The sequence below is a fragment of the Osmia lignaria genome, chromosome 16 (genome assembly GCF_051020975.1).
Source record: "Osmia lignaria lignaria isolate PbOS001 chromosome 16, iyOsmLign1, whole genome shotgun sequence".
In the NCBI taxonomy this organism is placed as follows: Eukaryota; Metazoa; Arthropoda; class Insecta; order Hymenoptera; family Megachilidae; genus Osmia; species Osmia lignaria.
Genome location: NC_135047.1, coordinates 3,251,965 through 3,273,235, shown reverse-complemented (window position 1 = coordinate 3,273,235; position 21,271 = coordinate 3,251,965). Strand labels below are relative to the sequence as shown.

The 21,271-nt window shown below is 32.2% G+C and overlaps 4 protein-coding genes across 15 annotated transcripts; 2 read left to right on the top strand and 2 right to left on the bottom strand.

The window, feature by feature from the left end:
- The first annotated feature begins 46 nt into the window (after positions 1-46).
- LOC117600630 (NBAS subunit of NRZ tethering complex) lies at positions 47-7,295 on the top strand. 2 transcript variants are annotated; one of them, XM_034316289.2, is made up of 18 exons: positions 47-180; positions 265-499; positions 591-1,009; positions 1,083-1,466; positions 1,545-1,755; positions 1,840-2,060; positions 2,119-2,451; positions 2,535-2,740; positions 2,821-3,117; positions 3,194-3,530; positions 3,599-4,011; positions 4,091-4,390; positions 4,458-4,746; positions 4,819-5,127; positions 5,206-5,617; positions 5,703-6,583; positions 6,669-6,791; positions 6,872-7,295. In XM_034316289.2, the coding sequence occupies exons 1-18, from the start codon at positions 94-96 to the stop codon at positions 7,145-7,147; spliced, it is 5,733 nt and encodes a 1,910-aa protein (XP_034172180.2). In that variant the 5' UTR covers positions 47-93; the 3' UTR covers positions 7,148-7,295. The 2 variants fall into 2 exon arrangements, with proteins under 2 accessions (XP_034172180.2, XP_034172179.2); XM_034316288.2 differs by having other exon boundaries at positions 1,837-2,060.
- A 797-nt stretch (positions 7,296-8,092) lies between these two features.
- On the top strand, positions 8,093-10,338 carry Xpac (DNA repair protein complementing XP-A cells homolog Xpac). 2 transcript variants are annotated; one of them, XM_034316294.2, is made up of 6 exons: positions 8,093-8,224; positions 8,467-8,643; positions 8,720-8,831; positions 8,900-9,024; positions 9,094-9,370; positions 9,476-10,338. In XM_034316294.2, exons 2-6 carry the CDS (start codon positions 8,495-8,497, stop codon positions 9,635-9,637), a joined length of 825 nt encoding a protein of 274 aa, XP_034172185.1. In that variant the 5' UTR covers positions 8,093-8,224; positions 8,467-8,494; the 3' UTR covers positions 9,638-10,338. The 2 variants fall into 2 exon arrangements, with proteins under 2 accessions (XP_034172185.1, XP_034172186.1); XM_034316295.2 differs by lacking the exon at positions 8,093-8,224 and having other exon boundaries at positions 8,406-8,643.
- Positions 10,339-10,481: 143 nt separating this feature from the next.
- On the bottom strand, positions 10,482-20,930 carry Hmgcr (HMG coenzyme A reductase). 10 transcript variants are annotated; one of them, XM_076693002.1, is made up of 15 exons: positions 20,741-20,930; positions 20,572-20,646; positions 18,692-18,910; positions 18,302-18,591; positions 17,962-18,192; positions 17,700-17,832; positions 17,074-17,613; positions 14,483-14,694; positions 14,295-14,406; positions 13,807-13,894; positions 13,442-13,739; positions 13,211-13,362; positions 12,066-12,630; positions 10,761-12,001; positions 10,482-10,680 (listed from the first exon to the last, which is right to left on the bottom strand). In XM_076693002.1, exons 8-15 carry the CDS (start codon positions 14,660-14,662, stop codon positions 10,557-10,559), a joined length of 2,760 nt encoding a protein of 919 aa, XP_076549117.1. In that variant the 5' UTR covers positions 14,663-14,694; positions 17,074-17,613; positions 17,700-17,832; positions 17,962-18,192; positions 18,302-18,591; positions 18,692-18,910; positions 20,572-20,646; positions 20,741-20,930; the 3' UTR covers positions 10,482-10,556. The 10 variants fall into 10 exon arrangements, with proteins under 10 accessions (XP_076549117.1, XP_034172377.1, XP_034172379.1 ...); XM_034316486.2 differs by lacking the exons at positions 20,572-20,646; positions 20,741-20,930 and adding exons at positions 19,046-19,152; positions 19,555-20,039; XM_034316488.2 differs by lacking the exons at positions 20,572-20,646; positions 20,741-20,930 and adding an exon at positions 19,555-20,039 and having other exon boundaries at positions 17,074-17,157; positions 17,443-17,613.
- LOC117600719 (BLOC-1-related complex subunit 8 homolog) lies at positions 20,035-20,626 on the bottom strand. The gene is made up of 3 exons (XM_076692945.1): positions 20,572-20,626; positions 20,320-20,492; positions 20,035-20,232 (listed from the first exon to the last, which is right to left on the bottom strand). Exons 1-3 carry the CDS (start codon positions 20,624-20,626, stop codon positions 20,035-20,037), a joined length of 426 nt encoding a protein of 141 aa, XP_076549060.1.
- Positions 20,931-21,271: the final 341 nt, after the last annotated feature.

Below are 21,271 nucleotides of genomic sequence, written 5' to 3'. Positions count from 1 at the left end.
CATGACGTTACACTAGTGACATGTCAAATTCTGACTGATTGCTCTCTCTGGTCTGTTTTTATTGGCCAAATAGGTTATGTTTCTGCATACAAAATGGTTAATTCAAACGAGGTATCAAATAAACCAATACTTTATGAATTGCTAGAATATTTTGTACGCAAGCAAGAACCAGAACTGATAGTAAGTTTATGTCTATGTATTCAGGACATGATTTACATTTTACAGTATTCCAGCATACAATGCATAAAATGATGTTCCTTCCAGAAATGTAAAAAGGACAGTGTAATATTACCAACAACAGGCACAATTAAAAATGCTCTGAGATATTTAAACAACAGATACTCTTTGCCAGAAAGTATATCCCAACAGATCAGTCTTACTTTACCATGGAAATTTGCAATTAGCGACTGTGGAAGATTACTTGCAGTTTTACAAGAGACTGTAATAGAAATACGAAAAGCAAAAGATGAATACTCATCAGTTGTTGGAAAAGCTTCTGGTAAGTTATGAAGTTATATGATCTATGATCTGAACATGTAAAGATTACAAACATAAACCAATGTTCTTCATAAAATCTTTCATTATTTTAGTACCAAAAGATGCTTTTCCACAATGGAGAAAACTTGCATGGAGTCCAGATGGAACACTTTTAGCATTAGCATCTAGCAATGGTCATACTTCTTTTTATAATGCTCTGGGAAACAATGTTTTTAATATTAATCCCAGAGCTGTTTCTCAGAACCCTCATATTTTAGAAGCTGGTGATGCAATAACTTCTATGATATTTCTCAAACCCAGAAAAAATTCAGAAAAATGGTCTTATGAATTTATGTTAATCACGTACAGTGGTTTACTGAGATCATACCATATTTCACCAACCAATGGATTTGAAGACAATTATGAATTTTCTTTTGGCAATTTTTATAAAAATGGAATAACTACTGTTACCTATGATGAAAAACATCATCTATTTTATGTTGCTGGAAATACCATTACCCAAAAATTAATGGTAACTAATTTTTAACTACATATACCTCTAATAAAAACACTAATATGACACTTCTAATCATAAAATATTATAGTCAACAGCTTCAGAAAGTGGATTAACATCATGGAGGCCTTTGTATGATTATCCATACTGCAAATTGTCATTTACCTTTGATGATCAGTCAAAAACAACATCCAAATTTTCTATATGGAACATTATTCCAACATTGAACTTGCAACCAGAATCAGTCATATTCAAAATAAAAATATCTCCCAATAGCAAGTTACTAACATGTTTACACACAGATGGTTCAATATCATTATGGAGGTTACCAAATTTATTGATACAGAGGAAATGGAAACTGTCAGAACAACCAGACTTCAATATACCTAATCCATTGGGACATATAAAATCGAAAAAATTTCCATCTGGTGTTACTGAATTTCATCCATTAGATATTGGCTGGTGGTCTGAGGAGGTAATACTATTTTCTTTGAAAATGATATATAATAAAATATGCAATCTTATTGGTACTGATTTATCAATGTTCTCAAAGGCAATTATAATTGCAAGATATTCTGGATCTACTTCCGTTTGCTGTACACTGAACTTAAAAAATCTATTGGGCCCAAGTCCTGAATTTTTAGCCGGGCAACCACAAATATGTGAACTCGGTCCAGATCGAGGATTTTTGTGCCTGGATTGTGAAACATTTATAACAAGTAAAAAAAGAACTAGGGAAACTAATACAGAGGGTCAAATATCAGGTTTGGATTAAACTATCTATTCAATAAACAGTTTGATTTCCTCTATGTATAATAAATGATATAATTTATTTAATTTCTAAGAAGCCTCGTCAGATAGTGAAGAAGAAAATGACGATGAACTAGAACCAGTTAGCATATTAAATTATACCACAAATTTAATGCAGAGTACTTTATACTCTATAACAGATATTGAAAGATTTCAACCTAAAAGAAGGAAATCAAGAGTGTTATTCAGAACTTATAGAATTCTTGGCCTTAAAAGTACAACACCTGAAGAATTGTATTCACGCAAAATTGATATAGAGGTATGAAGACAAAGTCCAAACCAATGTAAATTGTATTGAATAAAAAATTGTATTGTAGGAATATGAAGAAGCATTGGCATTAGCAAATATGTATAATTTAGACACAGATTTGGTATATCAGACACAATGGCGAAAGTCTGAATTATCTTTGAATGCTATTCATGAACATCTGAGCAAAGTAACAAAAAGATCTTGGGTGTTACATGAATGCATTACGCGGGTTCCAGATACCATTGAAGCAGCGCGAGAATTATTAAATTTTGGATTAAAGGGTGCTAATTTGGAAACTTTAGTAGCAATTGAAACTCATGATGATGGAAAATTTATGATGATGGACGATAATGATGAAGACTGGAATGAAATGGATGAAGCAAGTATAAGTTTAAGACAGGTAAGCTATGTTGTTATTATGTGACCTGTACAAAAACATTTCAGTACATTTGTACAGATATATTACATAATATACCAAAATAGGTACAAAAGATAAATCAGTTGCTCGAAAAAATTGACATGAAACATTTATCAGAAGCTCAAAAGGATTTAATTAAATATAGAAGGAAACTTCTGGATCATTTAGATAAACTACTTACATATGAAATCATTCTGGGATCATCATTAAAATATGATAAAACATTCTATGAAGAATTTCGGCAACTTTCAACAATTGAAAATGCGGTTAGGTATAAAAAATAATAAAAATTTGTTATAGCGTAAAGTGATTTATACTTCTATACTAGTATTATTATTTCGTTAAGAGCAGATTTGCGAAAGATGGTGACTGGCAAGGGGTTGAAATTATGTTCACATATCACGGTGAAAATTTGTTACCTCATTGGCTAGCAATCATCAGTTATTTCCCAGAAACATTAAATCCATTGAAATATAAGAAGCTTCTACCAGAATGTGATACCGACGGCCAATTATTTTTACTTGATCAATGTGAATTACGACAAAAAGACTGGTCTGAGAAAATTGAATTCAATGAAATAATTAATTTAGAAAATGATGATGAATCAAAAGTACTTTATGAAGACGACCCATCACTATCTATATATAGGTAAATTCTATCTTCCTCGCGGTGTTTTTGTTTTAATATTAAAATTTGTGTATACACGTTTCATTTTTGTTTTCAGAAATACATTACTTACACCAGAGTTATTGCAAAAATGGTACGAATCGCGAGCTTATCAAATTGAAAGAAACAGTTGCATAGTAGATAATGCTTTGCAATTAATAAAAATTGCCAAGTCACACAACATTCCTGGTTTAGAAAATCTCTTGCTAAATTTGGAAACTTTGGATGATCTCATTTACAAAGTTTATCTAGAAGATTTATCTTTAGACCAATTGCAAAAATTATCTAATTTGGAGAAAATTAAATTGTTAATGAGCAAAACTACTGAAAAAAGTTTCGTTGATGATATCAAAAATTTTTTACTGCCATTTATAAAAAGAAGGCATCAGTATTTGGTAAGCGTACAAATTTCACAAAACATTTATTATAAGTGCTAGAGCTTTTAATGTATCAAATTTTATAGGGTGGAGAATTACAAAGACATTTGTTTAGCGATTACTTAGTATGCATTAGTAAAGAAGACTTAAAATTACCAGTCAAACTTTTTGAGTATTTGAAAATGTCTCGTGACGAAGAAATTCTTCAAATGATAGAAGACATTGCTACATTGGCGTTAGACTGTATTTATGCTTGCAATGATCCTAATATGTACGAAAAAGCAACGTGCATTGTGGATTCTATTTCTAAAGATCGCGATAGTAAAAGAACCAGCGCGATATGCACATTGCAAGAGGAACTTGATAGAGAACTTGTATGTACAAAAATCTTAAATCAGTATGGAGTTAAAACCACGCTGAACGCATTGCGAAAAAACAAAAGCAATCCTGAAGCTGCTAAACAATTGTTAGTTGAAATGGCAAGAAGCTTGAATAAAATGTAAGCAAATAGACCATTCCAAAAGATTAACAAACTTTAAACACTTTTATATTTAATATTCTTTATGTTTTATTTCAAGAACTCCGCCTCCGGATGAAAAACAATGGGCTCAGTTATTAAATGGGATGCTTGAAATTCATGGTTTGATTTTCTCATGTGTTGATATAGAAACATGCTTTGAAATTTGTGTATCGGCACGTTTAGTATCAGGAGTTAAATCAAACATACAAAATTGTACTATTTTAATAGAAACTAAGAAAAATGAACAATCTTTGTTGAAAGTATCTTATGAAAGAGCAGTGAACTTAATTTTGGATGCTAGTAAAGAATATTTCAACAGCTCAAAGTCCCTTACTGATAATAGTATGGAATTAGCTAGGTAAGTTTATTCCTTGATATGTTCAGATTATTTTTTATATCAGTTGTTATTAATAATGTTGTTCCAGAGCCTGTCTTCACCTGATCGCAGACGACAATCCACGAATCAAAGAAGAATACGACCTTATTAATTCACTTCAAATTCTAACTGAATTCAACATTGATATACTACCGCTTCAAGTTCGGTTAATGCAAGACAGACTAAGATTGATACAGGACTGTTTGAATACTCGAAAGGATGCTCATAAATGTCGTCAAAGATTGTTGACTTTAGCAAATTATTTACGAATCGAAAGGAACAACGGTAGAACACGAGAAGGAAAAGTTTTGGAGTTAATAGCAAAGAAAGCACTTGAGGTAAAGCTTTGTTTCAGTATGATATTTTAAAGTAAACAAGAGACAATAAATTTAAATAACATAATCTTTTAGATAAAGGATTTTACTGTGTGTGCTGCTACTTGTCAGCAATTAATGCAGAATAATTACGTTCCTGCCTGGACAGTTGCTTTAGATTTAGGATTTTGTGAAGATTATGATGATTTGAAAACTAGACAAAAATGTTTATGGTTTGCGATAAACAATGGACCTAGTGAAATGTTGAGTAAAGCGTTAGATCAAATACATTTAATAGAAATACAAATGTTACATAAAAATTTGGAACTGTGGATACCACCTAGCGAATCTGACGATTTTAACGATGCTGATAGTGAAGATGAATTTATAGATGCACTTACAACTGTGAGTAATATTTGTGTATACAAAAATGTATGAACAAATTAAACAATAGGAATGTATTAAACTATTTTTGATTTACAGCCACAGGTAGAAACTAAAGAATTCGTTCCAAAAGTGTTAGAAGCTTCTACTGAAATAGTAAAAACTTCTGCAAACATTATGAAAGATTCAACGTTTGGTTTAATTAAAAATATAAGCGATCCAAATTTTTGGAAATCTAGACTGAAATTTAATTTCACAAATAACCAAGGCAATGATACAGAACACGATAATACAGAGCGCCACGAAAACGATGACGACGTCCAAAGTTTTCCATGCTTTTATGAACGTTTGCATGAAAAATGTAAAGTTAGTAATCTTGATAGTAAATATACAAGTTATTCGATGCCAGATTTAGAAAACACAAAGTTAAAATGCTGTCGCGCTTTTCTAAGAGTAGCCATGTTAAGCGAATCATCTTGTTATGGATTGGAAGTCAGTGATATTAATCATTGTAAGTGTTCCATGAGAATTAAAATACAAATACAGGTAAGATAATATGTAATTGAATATAAATAATAAATTATTTTATATTTCAGTGTTTTTAGAATGTGCAAAGTATACCATGCAAGAAGATTGGTTGTTAGGTATATGTTATTTATTTAGCGTACAAAAGAATTATATAAAAGAGGTGCAAAATGTTTTAGTGGAATTACCTGAAACAGAATTATACACTCAGACTGCTATATACTATTACTGTTTGGAGTTGCATAAAAGTTTATATAAAGATTTTAAAAATTTATATTCATTTAATCCATTAAGTTTAATATGGAAAGTGATAAATGTAGCACATAAGAGCAAAGAATCTGACACTTATGAATATTTTAAATATTGGCAAAAACGTATGTTTAATAATCATGGAATACAAGACACCCAGTTTTCTGAATCAAATCAAATCATTGAAGATTATACAGATAAAAAAGACAATGAATGTATACAGAAATCAAATTCAACTATTATAGAATCAAATGATAAAAAAAAATCAATTGAAAATTCGAATTTATCTGAATCTGGTGTTAATCATGATGTAGAATGGACTGATGACTGGGGCAATTTTTCTGATGAAGAAATAGTAGAGAATATTGATGATAAAACAAATGTCTTAGAACATGAATTGTGTACAGATAATAGTGTTATATTATTGAAGGATATTGGTAAATGTCTAACAGAGAAAGATCGGTTTGATGCCTTTAAAAGAGTGTTCAATAAAATTCGAAATGCTGATGATTTTTATGAAGTAAAAAGAATGTTAATACAATGGCCGAAATTTGAAGATCCTGAATATACGCAACTTGATAAACATCCAGTCTTACAAATGATGAAGATACTTAGTCTACATGTAACAGAAGGAGGCAAAGGCAAGGATAAACGAATTTTTCAAGAATATAAAGAATTAATTGAAAGATTGTCCTCAGAAAATGTAAGTATCAAAACATAAGTAACCATATTAGATAAAGAGTTTAATCTATTACATATTATTAATTGTTTTGATTTATATGTAACAGATGCTTAAAGAATTTTTAAATAAGGAGAATATTCCTCTTGAACATGCAGTTCATATCAAATTAGACACAGATGACCCAGAATTACATAAAGAAGCAGTAATAATCCTTCAAGAAAAGCATAAGGTATGCTTATATTTTGATCAATAATATATTCTCTAATTGCTCAATACATTTTACATTATCTTTATTATTATATGTTGCAGGAATTAACGTTATCAACATCAATATTAGAAATGTTATTTTTAAAGAATTTAACGGCATCTTTTAATCCAAATCATGAAGTGTATGGTCGAATCATTGAACATGTACTTGTGAATCGATCTCTAATAAATGTAAAGGAAAATGCGGACATTCTTATACAAGAATTAAAGAAACAAGGGCACATAGCTCATGCTTTATGCATAATTAGATTGGTGCAGGATATACCTCCATCTTTATGTACGTTTGATACTTGTTACCAATGTTTTACAAAAAAATAATTACTCATTCCTCGTTTTTTTTTTTTTATATAAAAACTGTGATGCGTGTTAAATAGGAAAAATTGTAATTTAGCCTGCTTTCAATTATTAAATAAGAGATTTTTTTAATGAATTGTCTTTAACTCGCGTGTAAGTAATATAAAGCTTTTACTTCAGGTATGTAGGTATTAAATACTTTAAAACTGATATGTATATATTACGAGTATTTGTTACGATATGTTATTTCTAAATATGAATGTGATATATATTAGAATATATTATTAACCAAAAATAAATATCTCTAATTTTTCACTTATCTTTCGATGTCTTCATTGCGAAGATTCAAATCTTAAGTAGCCGCTACTTTGTCGGTAAGCGTGGGGGGATGTCTGGTTGCTGTAATTTTAAAATTAAAATAGTATGAAAATATCAATAATTACAATGAAACTATATAATACACGACAAAGATAAAATTACACCCTATAACTAGGAAATTTTTACTAACCATACATTAATTTGTAGTCTTTTTTTTTAATTTTACACTGAATCACAAAACTGTTGGATTTCGCGCAACACTACACCAATGACTACAGACGCAAAAAGAATAGCGACGCCTTGTTCTCGAGGGGTTATGATTTGAGGGGTCCTAGACACCCCCACTGAATTAGATTTCCCGTTTTTACTTCAATTCTCACTCTGAACTGAGAAGACAATTTTTACTCCGATTTTTTTGATAAATCTCCTAAAATCAACACAAGACCGAAAAATTATTGAAGACTGAAACGGAAAATAACGCTTAGGCGCTAAAGCGCGTCAGTCAGTCTGTCTGTCTTCGGCAGTCTTCGGTGATCTTCGGATGCCGAAAAGAAAGGGCGGTATGTTTAAATTTTCGATCGTAGCGTCATCTATACAAAAGTAGTGGAAACTACTCGACAACTTACCCTTTGATTTTCCGAAACAGGGAAACACTAATTCAAGATCCCTTGAAAAGAAAGGCATGTCCAATGTCCGATCTTGTTGGATCTGTAGTCACTGCGAAAGCTAACAAATCAAATTAAAAATTATAGATTATATAAGTTATAGAATAAGTACTTTTAGGTAATGGAAATCAATTATAATATGCTTTTTATATTTTTGTATAATCTTTTCTGTAAATCGTTAAGTGTATGCTGTATTAATTATATTATGCATCGAATAAAAATTTACGCAATAAATATAAATTGTTTTATTAATAAAATTGCAATAAATTTTGTAATATGTATAAAATTTGTAAATTTAACCTGTACAAATCATACAAACATCTCATTGTTAAAGTATCAACAGTGATTATTCTGTTTTAGATTCTGCATTTATTTATATGCAAAAAAAATGTCTACTACGGTAGAATTGTGTGATTCTTCTGAGGATAAAGATTCAGTAGAAAGTAGCCAACATTTTAAAGAACGTGCAGAACGAAATCGTCAAAAAGCATTACTTTTAAAGAAATCTAAAATTGTATCTCATCCCTATGCAAAAAGGTATGATATGATAGATCTTTGTTATTGTTATGGCAGATTGAAAGATATGTAGAAGCCAATTTCATTTATTTTACAGTGAAAATGCAGGTTCAATAAAGGGGAGACAATTAAAAGTTCAAGGACAGCGTGTTATAGACAGTGGTGGTGGTTTCCTCATAGAGGAAGATAACGATTTAGAAGAACAATTGGTTTGTCCTAAAAGATATTGTAGTTTACGGTTTCCTAATATTCAATCTAATACCTTGTTTTGTTTTAGTTACGAATAACAACAGAGCCTGCTCCTATCATTATTGATTCACCTCATTGTGACGAGTGTCAACAGGAATTTAAAGATTCTTATCTCTTAAAAACATTTGATCTTGCTGTATGTGATAAATGCAGGTACAACCATCATTTGAAAATACTTATTTGAAAGTAGTACTGTTATCATGATTAGACATGTTATTTCAGAGATCCAGATGAAAAACATTCTTTAATCACAAAAACAGAAGCAAAACAAGAATATTTATTAAAGGATTGTGATTTTGATAAAAGAGAACCTCCATTAAAATTCATTACCAGAAGAAATCCTCATAACTCAAACTGGGGTGATATGAAATTGTATTTACAACTACAGATCGAGCAGAGGGCTTTGGAAGTATGGGGTACTGAAGAAAAATTATTAGAAGAAAAAGAATTACGCGATATTAAGAGAGAAGGGACCAAAATTAAAAAATTCAATAAAAAGGTAACAAGCATGTATAAAACTTAATTTCATGTTCATATTGGAATAGATAAAATCTACTAGTACAAGTATTATTCTCAAAATCTTATCACTGTTTTTACTATCTAGATTAAACAGTTACGAATGCAAGTCAGAAGTTCGATATATGATAAAACAACGAAAGCTTCCCATACGCACGAATTTGGGAAAGATACATATAATGAAGATAATGATACATATACACACACTTGTGTTACTTGTGGTTATGAAGAAACTTATGAAAAAATGTAGTTTATAACTGTAATGAATAACTTAGGTATTAATTAGGCTGTGTTTCAACATTGTATGTCTTTTTCATATATTGATAGAATCTTTTTTTCAAAAATATTATCTACCGAATTTATACAAACACTGAATGAAAATCGGAAACTTTCAATATTCTCATTAATTAATTATTTATTTTTATGTATTTTTTTTTAATAAAATGTTTTCAATTAAACTTCGATGCATTTTATATTTTTAATCATTTATCCTAATCGTTTTTTATTAGTTAAACATATATAAACAAAAAGTATATTTTACAATGTTTATGTTATAACACCTTAATATATACACATATATTAATAAATATACATGTTATTATATTACAAATGTATTATCAATATGTATATATACATATATATTATCAATATATGTATATGTATACTTTAATTGCCGAAAGCATTCATTAAGTAGATTGTACTTGGTATACTACATAATGTACAGTCTTTGAATACATTAATTTTGTACTGCTACATTATGAGAACCTGATTGACTAAATCATTATAACTAAAAAATTAATATTGCACTACCTAAAAATATGACTCTGTTTGCAAAAAAATAATCTTTGCGTCATGTTAATTTTATACAACCAAGAGCAACTGCATAATTCTTTGTAAATTAAGTATACACATTTCGTTGCACGTTAAATACTATGCCTTAAAGATCGTTATTTAAAATTTGTTACTATGTTTCCACTGAAAGTATTAAAACCACTTCACTACTTTTATTTCTATTTCTGTTTTGGTTTTTGGTAGATATTCTCCCATGTCCACAAAAAAATTATAGTTCTTTGGAATATTCTGATAAAGCAGTCGTATAATAGCATGTACACGGTATTCTATTTAAAAATCAAGAAGACCTAACCCAAGCCGTTTATGCATAATTATTGCTAAGACTTCTCTGGAAATTCTTTACAAACGTTTTGTACAGGTTGTAAAACATTTGGCACAGTTAGTTTATCTCCCATATTATTTTGAGAAACAGTCATTGCATTTGTTACCATGGTAGACGATCTAAAATAAAATAATGTACTATGTAACTTTCTTGTTCTATTAAATTAAAAAGTTAAATAAATTACTTTTGGTCAACGTACCTGTTATGCCTGAGGTGACTTTTAACCAAATGACCAGCTGTAAGGGCTGCCATTAATGAAAGTTCGCCAGCAAGCACTGTAGCGCATACGATTCTAGCTAATCTGCTCGCATTTTCACCAGGTTGGTTGACGTGCGGGCCCTTAACACCCAATATAGCTAAACAAGCACCCTGTGCAGGAAGACCGGTTCCACCTCCGACTGTACCTATTTCTATGCTAGGCATTGTACAAGACACATACAAATCCGAACCATCTGCTCCCCATGGTTCCATCAAAGTCATGCAATTACTACTACCGACGTTCTGTGCAGGATCCTGACCCGTAGCTATAAAAATTGCAGTTACAATATTGGCAGCATGAGCATTAAAACCACCTACGCTACCAGCTACAGCAGAACCAATCATATTTTTACTTATATTCACATCAACTAAGGCATGGACTGATGTCTTCAGCAGATTAGTAACAATGTCTGCAGGTACTACTGCTTCACAAACGACACTTTTACCTCTACCCTGAATCCAATTTACAGCTGCTGGCTTTTTATCAGTGCAAAAGTTACCGCTCAGTGATAATATTTCCATATCAGGAAAGTGTACCTTCACCGTATTTAGTGACTTTTCTGTCCCCTTGGACAACATGTTCATCCCCATTGCATCGCCAGTTGTTGCCACAAAGCGAATAAACAAATGTCTACCAGCGATGCGTACTTGAATTTTCGTCAATCTAGCAAATCGACTGGTTAAATTAAAACTGTCCTTCATTTCTTCAAAATTCTCAGGATCCTGCATCCATGCCATAGCTTCACTGGCTCTAACGATATTTGGAAATCTTACAACTGGTCCTCTAGTCATTCCATCAGCCACTACACGGCTCGTTACGCCACATTTTAATAACGCTCTACTTCCACGATTCGTCGATGCTACTAAACATCCTTCAGTCGTTGCCATTGGTACATGGTACAATTCGCCATCAACTAACAATGGGCCAGCAATTCCAAGCGGCACTGGTACATATCCTATAACATTCTCGCAACATGCTCCTAACACTTTACTATAATCGTAATCTTTATACGGTAAGTCCGATAGATTTTCAGTGAATTTTCCAGCTTCCCCAATTATGAGACGTCTGATTCCAACACCTCTCTCCATATCCCCAACTGCTTTTTCCAACTGATAAGCAGTTATATGATTGGATTTTACTAATTGAATCACTTCTTCGTCTGTTAATCCACTTGCGCCAAGCTGTGAATATTAAAAAAAATGATGTTAAAACAACATATATAATAATAATAACGAATTCGCTTACTTCAGACTTGTATATTTCAAGACATTCTTCTATGGATCTAGGAACTTTCGATTGTAAAGGTAGACTTTCAGTGCTCAATATATCCGCACTAAATTGTTTTACATCAGTTTGCACTTCTTTGTCGATGAACTCCATCTGATATTCATTGTCAACGTCGATCCAACCACCACCTACGCCTGACAAGGGAAAAACGGCTGACCGCATCGGGGGCATTGAACCACCAAAGCGTTGTCGCAGTGACATATTCATAGTAGCTGTATTCATACTTTCACTAGTAGCATATTCACTTTCAACTTTTTCATCCGTATCGTCCTCTTCTTTGAATCGTAATTGCTTAGCGATATCTCCTTTATCCTCGAAGAAAATGAATTTGATCGCAAGCGCGAGAAGAAGGATCAGTATCACAATATTATCTGCACTAACTGACAGCCAATTCATTAAGTATTCCTTCACCTCCGAAGAACTTTCTGTTTTGTTGTACGAACTTGCTATGATATGCGAATTTGTTGGCGACGCTTTGCCTTCTACCGTATGTTCTCTTTCTTCATTTTTAAAAGGCCAACGACTGAAATAAATAAACAATTTTTTCGTACACTTTTTCTATTATCGATGATAGTAAAGAAAGAAAAATTTTTAAAAAAGATTACTACAACTGCGGTAAATTTAAAGTTTAACCTTCCCTGCGTGCTATTTTAACAGAATCTTCCCGAATTCGGCAATAAAAGAATGAATAATTGTTGTCATTCTTAACTCGGCACGAGCGTATAGTACACTGCTTCCTAACTTAGTATACAAAGGGTTAAAGGAACCCGAACGTCCGTTGAGATACTATCTCCTTTTTTTGAAATTCATTGAATATGAATTAAACGTATACTTATATTACTGTGTAATAAGTTGAACCTGACCCCGTAGAAGTTAAGAATAAGAAAACTGTCAAACAAGAAGTACGCTCGGTTAAAAAAAGAAATCTACACACGGTGTGGGGCAGATTCTTGATAACTTTCTGTCGCTATTTCTTTGTATTGTTACCCGCTATCTGATGTATAATATATAAAGTTCATTTCAAACGAAAAAAAAAAGAAGAAAGAAAAAAGAAAACGTATTTGTGTAGATTATGAAATGCAGGAAATAATACGGAAATATACCTGTTAGCGTGTACCACAAATAGGCCAGCCATCATGATTAATTTAACCCGTTCTACTACCGGATTTGGCTTTTGATCCTCTTCGTTCAATGGATGCATCATGAAAATCTTATCCGCGCTTAACGGTTTTATACTGTTAGTGCTACGAGACAGCTGGAAAACAATGTTAACGTAGTATTTATAATATGAACTTATCTGTAATTACTCGAAGATGACATAGAAAAAAAGTTACCTCAAGGATGAGCGATAAACACGCAGGATAGAAAGTCATGAAAACAACATAATTAACAACGACACCGAGACAAGCAAAACTGCATAGGATCTCTAATCTCCTAACACCGGATAAAGATCCTATACTAATAAGTAGAGTCGCCACTAATGTGTCTAATGTAATAGTTGGTCCTAACAACGACATCCCGCGAGCAATATTTGCTCTCACTTCCTCTTGGTTCCTTGCGCTTAGAGCCAGCTGTGCTAATATAGCGGCCTTTGAAAGGTCAATGATAAGCAGAAAGAAGAACAATGCATCCCTGAAAAATAATCATTTTTATACATATTTACAATTTTATTATATTTTCTTGTTCAACGAGAACTTACTTCAAATCCGAAATTTCGCTACGGCCGAAATTCACTACGCTGGATGTGAACACAACACTGGAAAATACTGTAAATAGGCCTGCGATACCTGATAAAACATACCGTTAAAATATTATTATTATTCTGAAATATTTCTATAGTTCAGTTTATTATCCAATCATTAGACGATAAATAAATCTATTTGGCTTCAGAGGAAATCAACATAGCACCAGAAATACGTTGAATATTTCACAAACACAAATTTATGTAAATTCGATAATTAAATGTCGATTGCGTATCGTGAGAATGAAACGTTATCGCTTTCCATGGAACTTTCACTGACACTGAAAGCTTTCACGCGTACCATGGAAAGGTCCTGCTATATGAATAATCGAGCAGTACATAATCATGGTGAACTTCATACGTGTTTCGTACATCCAATTTTTCAAAGATTCATTTACAATGATCATTATGCACAATGATCATAGAGCAGGTACACGGTTGCTTACCTAAAATATATTTTGAACCCAATTTTTGAAGATTGCGAAACTGGTGGTAGGTGAACAGTATTGCTATACATCTTATCATAGTCATGACTATAATATCGGCTGCATTTAGGTCCTAATAAATGATAAAACGTAAATCGTGTAATATAATTGTTGCCCGAAATGGGCGGATTTTCTGGAAATCTGCTTACGTCCGAATTACATCGGCTAGCTCGACAATACGGTGACACAGGAAGAGCTCTATCCCGCGACTGCACACTTCCGGTCTCCATGTTCAGGATGCATGCTGTGAGCGTGAAGGTCGTCACAATCACTTCCAAGGGATGACCAGCACAGAACCGGCCGTGAATTTCGAACAACCGCGTCAGCATGTTTCTTGTTTTCCGCAACAACTATTTACAACCTGAAACACAGAATCATCGGTTAATTTTAATTATTCAATACCGATCAATTGACCGATCTCGATGATATTTTCAGCATACACTGTAACATACTTAAATTTACAAATGTCATATTTTAAATTTTCGTTACAAGTTCAGACAAAAAAGTTAAAAAATGGTCTTTTACCAATTCTTTCCCGATTTCGGTAAATTTTAATTTTTTCAAACGACAAACGCACATATCTTAGTAAACTAATTTTTATAGCTTCTCGAGAAACCAAACTTGGTCCAATTTTAAACGAGGTATTCTGTTTTAAACGGTGAACGAATACTTTTACGGCAGGGTGTATGTTGGTGAAATCGACAGGGTAAACGTAAAGTGTGGCACCTCTTACTTTTTCGAGGAGAAGAGGATGTTGATCGAAGCCGGGGATCAGGAATACGTTTCGAAGAAAGCGAACAAAAGACTGTGGTTATTGCGACGGTACATTTCCTTTTTATGTCAATCTTGATTCATATAGTCATAATAATTTTAATGATTGAACAAAGTCCGACACGTGTTTGTCGGCATTTGATTTTCTTCGAGTGAAGTACCATTTTTTACCGGTTTGTCCTAGGACGTTCGGTGATGCTGAGAGAAACTCAGGCAACGCGAAGCAAAGGTGAAGGTAACGAAACCACTGATGAGTAACGTAACTTAAACAGTATCTCTATAAATAGATGTGCCCTTTGGTATTACACCATGATTTTCAACGGGGTCGTTTAAAATCAAACAGAGACACCCTTAGGTTCCCCAAGGATGACGGAGTTATCTGTTAGCAAGAAACGAACGTCCTTCTCTGACTATTTATTAACATAAGCGTACGTGATCATATTTTTGCGATTTCATATTTAAAAAAAGAACTAGTTCAACGAGAGGCATAAGTTGGAAGAATGAAATGTCTGTCAAGGTCGGTAACTTTCCAAGAGCGTATGAGAACATTTCTATACTCGACTGACCACTGACCTCTTCTCACTTTCAATGAAACTACCGTTGAAAGCACTTACACCATTATTTTGACAGGGTATTGTCATTCAAATAAAGCGGTGTCAAACGATTCAGGAAATGCTCCGATTTCCTGAAAATGATAAATCTCGAGTAGCAGCGAAGAGATATATGTTTCAGAGATAAAATTGACCAATAATTAAATCAAATGAACATTTATGCTAAACTGATCGAGTATTAATTACTTTAGTTTGCGTCACTTATCTTTAATGATATATAAATTAGCATAATTAAACTGAACCCAAACAGCAGTTTGAATATTAGGGTCATCGTTCACGTGCCAAGTGTTTTACGATGTATTGGGACATTTATGCATACATTAATGTTTAATTTCACAATTTTAGAAATCAAAATTCGTATGAATAAAAAACGAGGCTTCAAGAATTTGGCACACGATTCAAATTGCACATCGTACATTTCGAACTCATAGAACAACGTTTAGACATTTTCTTATTTGATAAACAATCCCATACTCTGATCAAAAATAAAGTATCGACTCGTTGTATATTTCTCTTTCGTTTTCCCGGATCGTGGTGAGCCAAAAATAATCGACTTGCAAAATTTTAAACATAAAATAATGAAAAGTCCAGTTTCGCGGATGTAATTTTTGTTTGTCTGTAATCGTTTGCTCTTCCTTGCTGTTCTGTATAAAGAAGTGAAAATAAGAAAGAACGTGAAAGCCATGAAGAGTATTATTCTTTCATGAAATAAGTAGAAAGTATGACCAAGAAACTATGCACCGAATATAAAGATACATTATCGTTTTTTTCCCCTAAGAGCTTTTGATTAGACACAATTTCAAGTTGTCTTCTATATCTTAAAAATAGAACTCTTGTATTAGTCCAACGCGTCTCAATGGTATTTTATTATGGGATACATCACGTGGATGCGTTAAGTTAAATGTAACTCGTGCTTTGTGTAAATAAATTCTTTACCGCGTTGCGGCTACTTTCGTTACATGTACTGCATCTTTAATACAGTATGAAAATTGTGCAACTAAAATGGACACTAATAACGCATGTAAATACATATAATGTGCATGACAATATTAATTAATTTTTTAAATGATCATTTCCGCTAATTTCAATTATTTTGTGTAATACTCATTGTTTCGTTTCCTATTATATGGTTAAACAAGTATTCGCATATCGGTTTAATTTTATCGTGTATCAAATAATCGGGTACATTCATCAATTATCATAAAATCCTCTGTTATAAAGTTCACAATTTACAGATTATGAATGGTGTGACTCGTAAATTGAAAAAATTGTATTCTTATTAATAGTGTGATTCCATGAGATTAACCCGTATATTAGTGATCTATATAATAATAATAAATAAATGCGGTCGAGCATACCTCGGTAAGGCTCACACAGCAATTCGATGAACCTCTTGACGTATTGTACACGTGGTCACGTATCCCGTGTTCGCTTTTTCCCCTCTTTTTTCGAACATTCAAAAAAGGCTTGTACGAGACAGTATAAAAAAAGTGATATAACTTCTTATTTACATGACTGTGTTAAGTAAATATTTAAATCATAACCAATACATTAGATACAACTTATCAATCGAACTACTGAATAACTTTTGTCTTAAAATCTTTCTCTCTGAAATAGAAATAGATCTTTCACCTAGCTCTGACGATTGAAAATCACGAAAAAGCAATATAATTTGGTACCAGAAATTTGAAAAAGAGAGAAAAGAAAACAACATAAACGATACTGACAGTGCGGCGCTCGCCGACCAACAGCTGCGCTCACGCTCCAGCAACCTGATCGACCCTTCAGAAAACGATCGTCTTGTTCCGGCTAGATTCGGCTGTATTCGTCTCTTTTTCTCTTTCTCTCTCCTTTCACGCAGCTATACCTGTTACCTTTGGTACCCGTATCACTCGTGACTGTGAAGTTTAATATTAATAAAAATAATACTTTTTTTGAATATTTATTTCTTCGAATAGATAAAATATTTAAATTTCGTATTTACATCCTTAAACCAATGCACTTCTTTACTCCTTCGTGTTCACAAGATAAAATGCGCGCGAACCAGCCGTCTCCAAATCACTGTTAAACCAACATACGAGTTGGCTGACGAAATTTATTGGGAATAGTGTTATGCACTGAAATATAATAACACTTTTTATGAAAGGCGGACCAAGTTTTGCACGTTTTTAACGTTTCACTAAAGTTCATTACCCATTGAAAGTATTATACTGAATGGCAGGGAAACGGTAAAATGTAATACATACATACGGCTCGCAAGTAGCACAGCGGCAAACCGTTATAATAGCTGATAACAAAGTAGTTTTACGAGCATTAGGAAGACAAGAATGCAAACATTGATTAAGCATTCAAGGAAGATGCGTTTTTAAATTATCCTTGAGAAAAAATGCATTTCACAATGCTTTTCAGCTGGTGTATAGCTTCATGGAATTTATGTAAATGTATGTGGAATATCCGGAAACCGCCAATGTTGATTTCTGTTGGTCGAGAAATATAATTTGTATAAGTCTATACGGAGATTTGAATGCCAATGTACTAAATTAAAAACAACGGAAACGCTTCGGTTCCTCGAAAAAGTACACTTACGGAGCGTTTCGAATGATTTTCATCGTTCACGCATATACGCGGTTACCAAATGGGTGTTATGCATACGTATAAACAACAAATAACAGTTTAGTTGGAAATCTTATTACGGACAGCTTCAAATAACGTTCACCGTTCCCGGAACTATTTTGAATACAACAGAAGAGACCAGTTCTGATTCACGGAAATCGTTGTCCTCGTCACGATGGACTGAGACATCTCACGCAAATTTTGGCTCTATTACGTGATTACAATTGTAATTATTAGAAATAACATATTACATTCAATGAATCCTGAAAGGCAAATGAGTTAATATAAAAATATAAAATAGACTTAAACAAATTTCTTTACAAAAAACAAATAAAAGTATAGGAAATATTTGTAGATTTTTACCTAATTATTAAAGCACAGTTGAAATTGCTTATTATCGACAAGAGAAATTATTGTCTTTTTAGTAACAGTAATTTGAAGTCCATACAAGACACGGCACCCATGACTTTATAATCGCAAAGTATTTGCGTGGTTTCTCTTAAGAAACGCGTGTAGCATATTCATTTGTCTTGTCTGTAGAATCTGCTTGGAAATTCCGTACTTATCGATGAACGAAAATTTCTATGCAAAATTAAACAATCTTAATATTAATATTTACGATTGCGTATAGTAAATCTGTTGCAGTTATCGGTATGTCGAATAAAATTTATAAAATTAACATTAAAGCTTGTATAAATAATTTAAATTTGCATTTACATCGATTAATATTCAAGTAAACGTTACTCTTTTTGCATTCTTAGACGCAAAATCGTATTATGGGGGCCCGAGGTTGCCGCCTAGTTTGCCCAGGCCCAGGGCCAGCCCTGATTAAACATTATATTTGTCAAATAATTACATAAGAATATTTTATTTCTTAGTTAATTTTGTTGTTAATTACGTGGAATTTTTAAATTGCCGTTACAATCAATTTAAAATAGAAATTTTTAAATAATCTGATTATATGTGGAGAACGTACAGTGTCCTACATCATGTGAAATTAGTGAAGTATTTGAATGTATGTCAATTATACATGTATTAATTATTGCTTCACATGACATTCCGTGATAGCACAATACAAAAATTAATTTATTGAATAAAATTACGATTACATACGATTACATAAAGTAATCGATAGAACATAAAATGAGTTAAAATTTCGGCAACATTATGCAAATACTAAACAAAATTAACCTATAACAAACAAGAATATCAAATAACCAACATACCGTAAAACTTCTTTAATAATAAAATATGTTTCAAATGAACATTATCGTTCAACAATCGTTCCAATTCATACTTTGTCTTTTTTTATCACAATTTCATATATCAACCAACATTCTATACACCAATTCGTCCGACAATACACACCACTCATGCGAATTTAGCGACATCTATGCGATCTAATTCTATACATGGGATTATATGAACAACAAAGTGTGATTTTAATTATTCTTTTCTGAAGTGATGATAATTAACTTCCAAATGTAATACGAAATACCAGAAATATATAGAAAGTATTTAAATATTTTACGATATTAAGAGCATCATAATAATTTTCAATAATATTCATTACATGTTCCTTTAGATTATTTTCTGACTGCAAATTACCTGTTTACAACTTGGTGATACTTTTTGCAGTAATAATAATAATCGTAATTTGTTTACACATTAAATCCACAATATCAGAAATGATAAAAAATAGTTATTTAGCTTGTTTTTTGAATCTCCGTAGAATGTCTAGCATGATTCATCATGGATTCTACTCTATTTGCAGTTTCTCTTACAACATCAGATATTTCATCCGGTAAATGATCTAATGTGGGAATGTGGGCAGATAGTCTTTTGTATACAGAATCTCTATTGCTGTCTTTTTTATGTCTACGTTGCTCTTCGTATTTCAATTGCTGTTTGAAAAATATTGCATTTTTTATAAATTCTAATGTATTCTCAAAACTTTTTCCAGCACCATGCATTGTTTTAATTGCGCTCACAGCATATTCTACATCATAACATCTGCCTAACAGTTGCTGCTGAAGAGCAAGCACTTCAACACGTTTCTCCACCATCGGAGGCAATGCTTTTCTTACATGTTCCTGTAACCTATAAAAGGCAAGAGATGGTTCGTTTGCAACTATGTGCATATTTTCAGATATACGCTCAGTTGCTACAACGATAGAAAATAATATATCAATAATCATCAAAAGTCGAAATGCATTCGTTTGTAACATACATACAGTCCTAACCTTTCTTAACCTTCGTTTCCAATTCCTGATCTGATTGATACACTTTCGCAGCCATGGTTCAAAGTATTATGGTAACTGCCGAGATATGTAAATACAAATTACATAAAAATCTTATTGTTAGAAGTAGTTTGAAACAATTTCTAATTGAAAAAGAAATATTTTATATTACCATTAACGTATACCTATGTAATATTTTTAATATGATACTATTATTTTATAAGGCTTTTACAAGGTACTGCCGCAGAATATTAATTAATGAACTACTTAATGAACTAAATACAAAAATAATACATATTTAACACCATACACAAATGGTTATTGTTGATAATCTTAGCGCAACCTATTGTTAAGAAGTAAAAGTAAGATGGAGAATTCTCATACCCGAATTTTACTTGTGGCTGGTATGGTGCTGCACCACGCGACCAACTCTTGCAAAAGAGGAGAAAATAAACAACATTCAAATTAGAATAGGTATACAGCAACTGTCCGACATTTAAATAAGCATTTCGAAGAATCCTCTAACATCCATCTGTTTTTTCTCTTGTAATTATTATTTAAACGTTTATTTTAATATTAAAGTTTTTAACTATACAACTTTAAATTTCCCTCCAATGACTATGTGCGCATGTCAGACCTAGTACGTCACTTTCCTTCGAAGCTTCATTCGGAGTGGACGCGTTCTTAACAAGTGATATTAAAT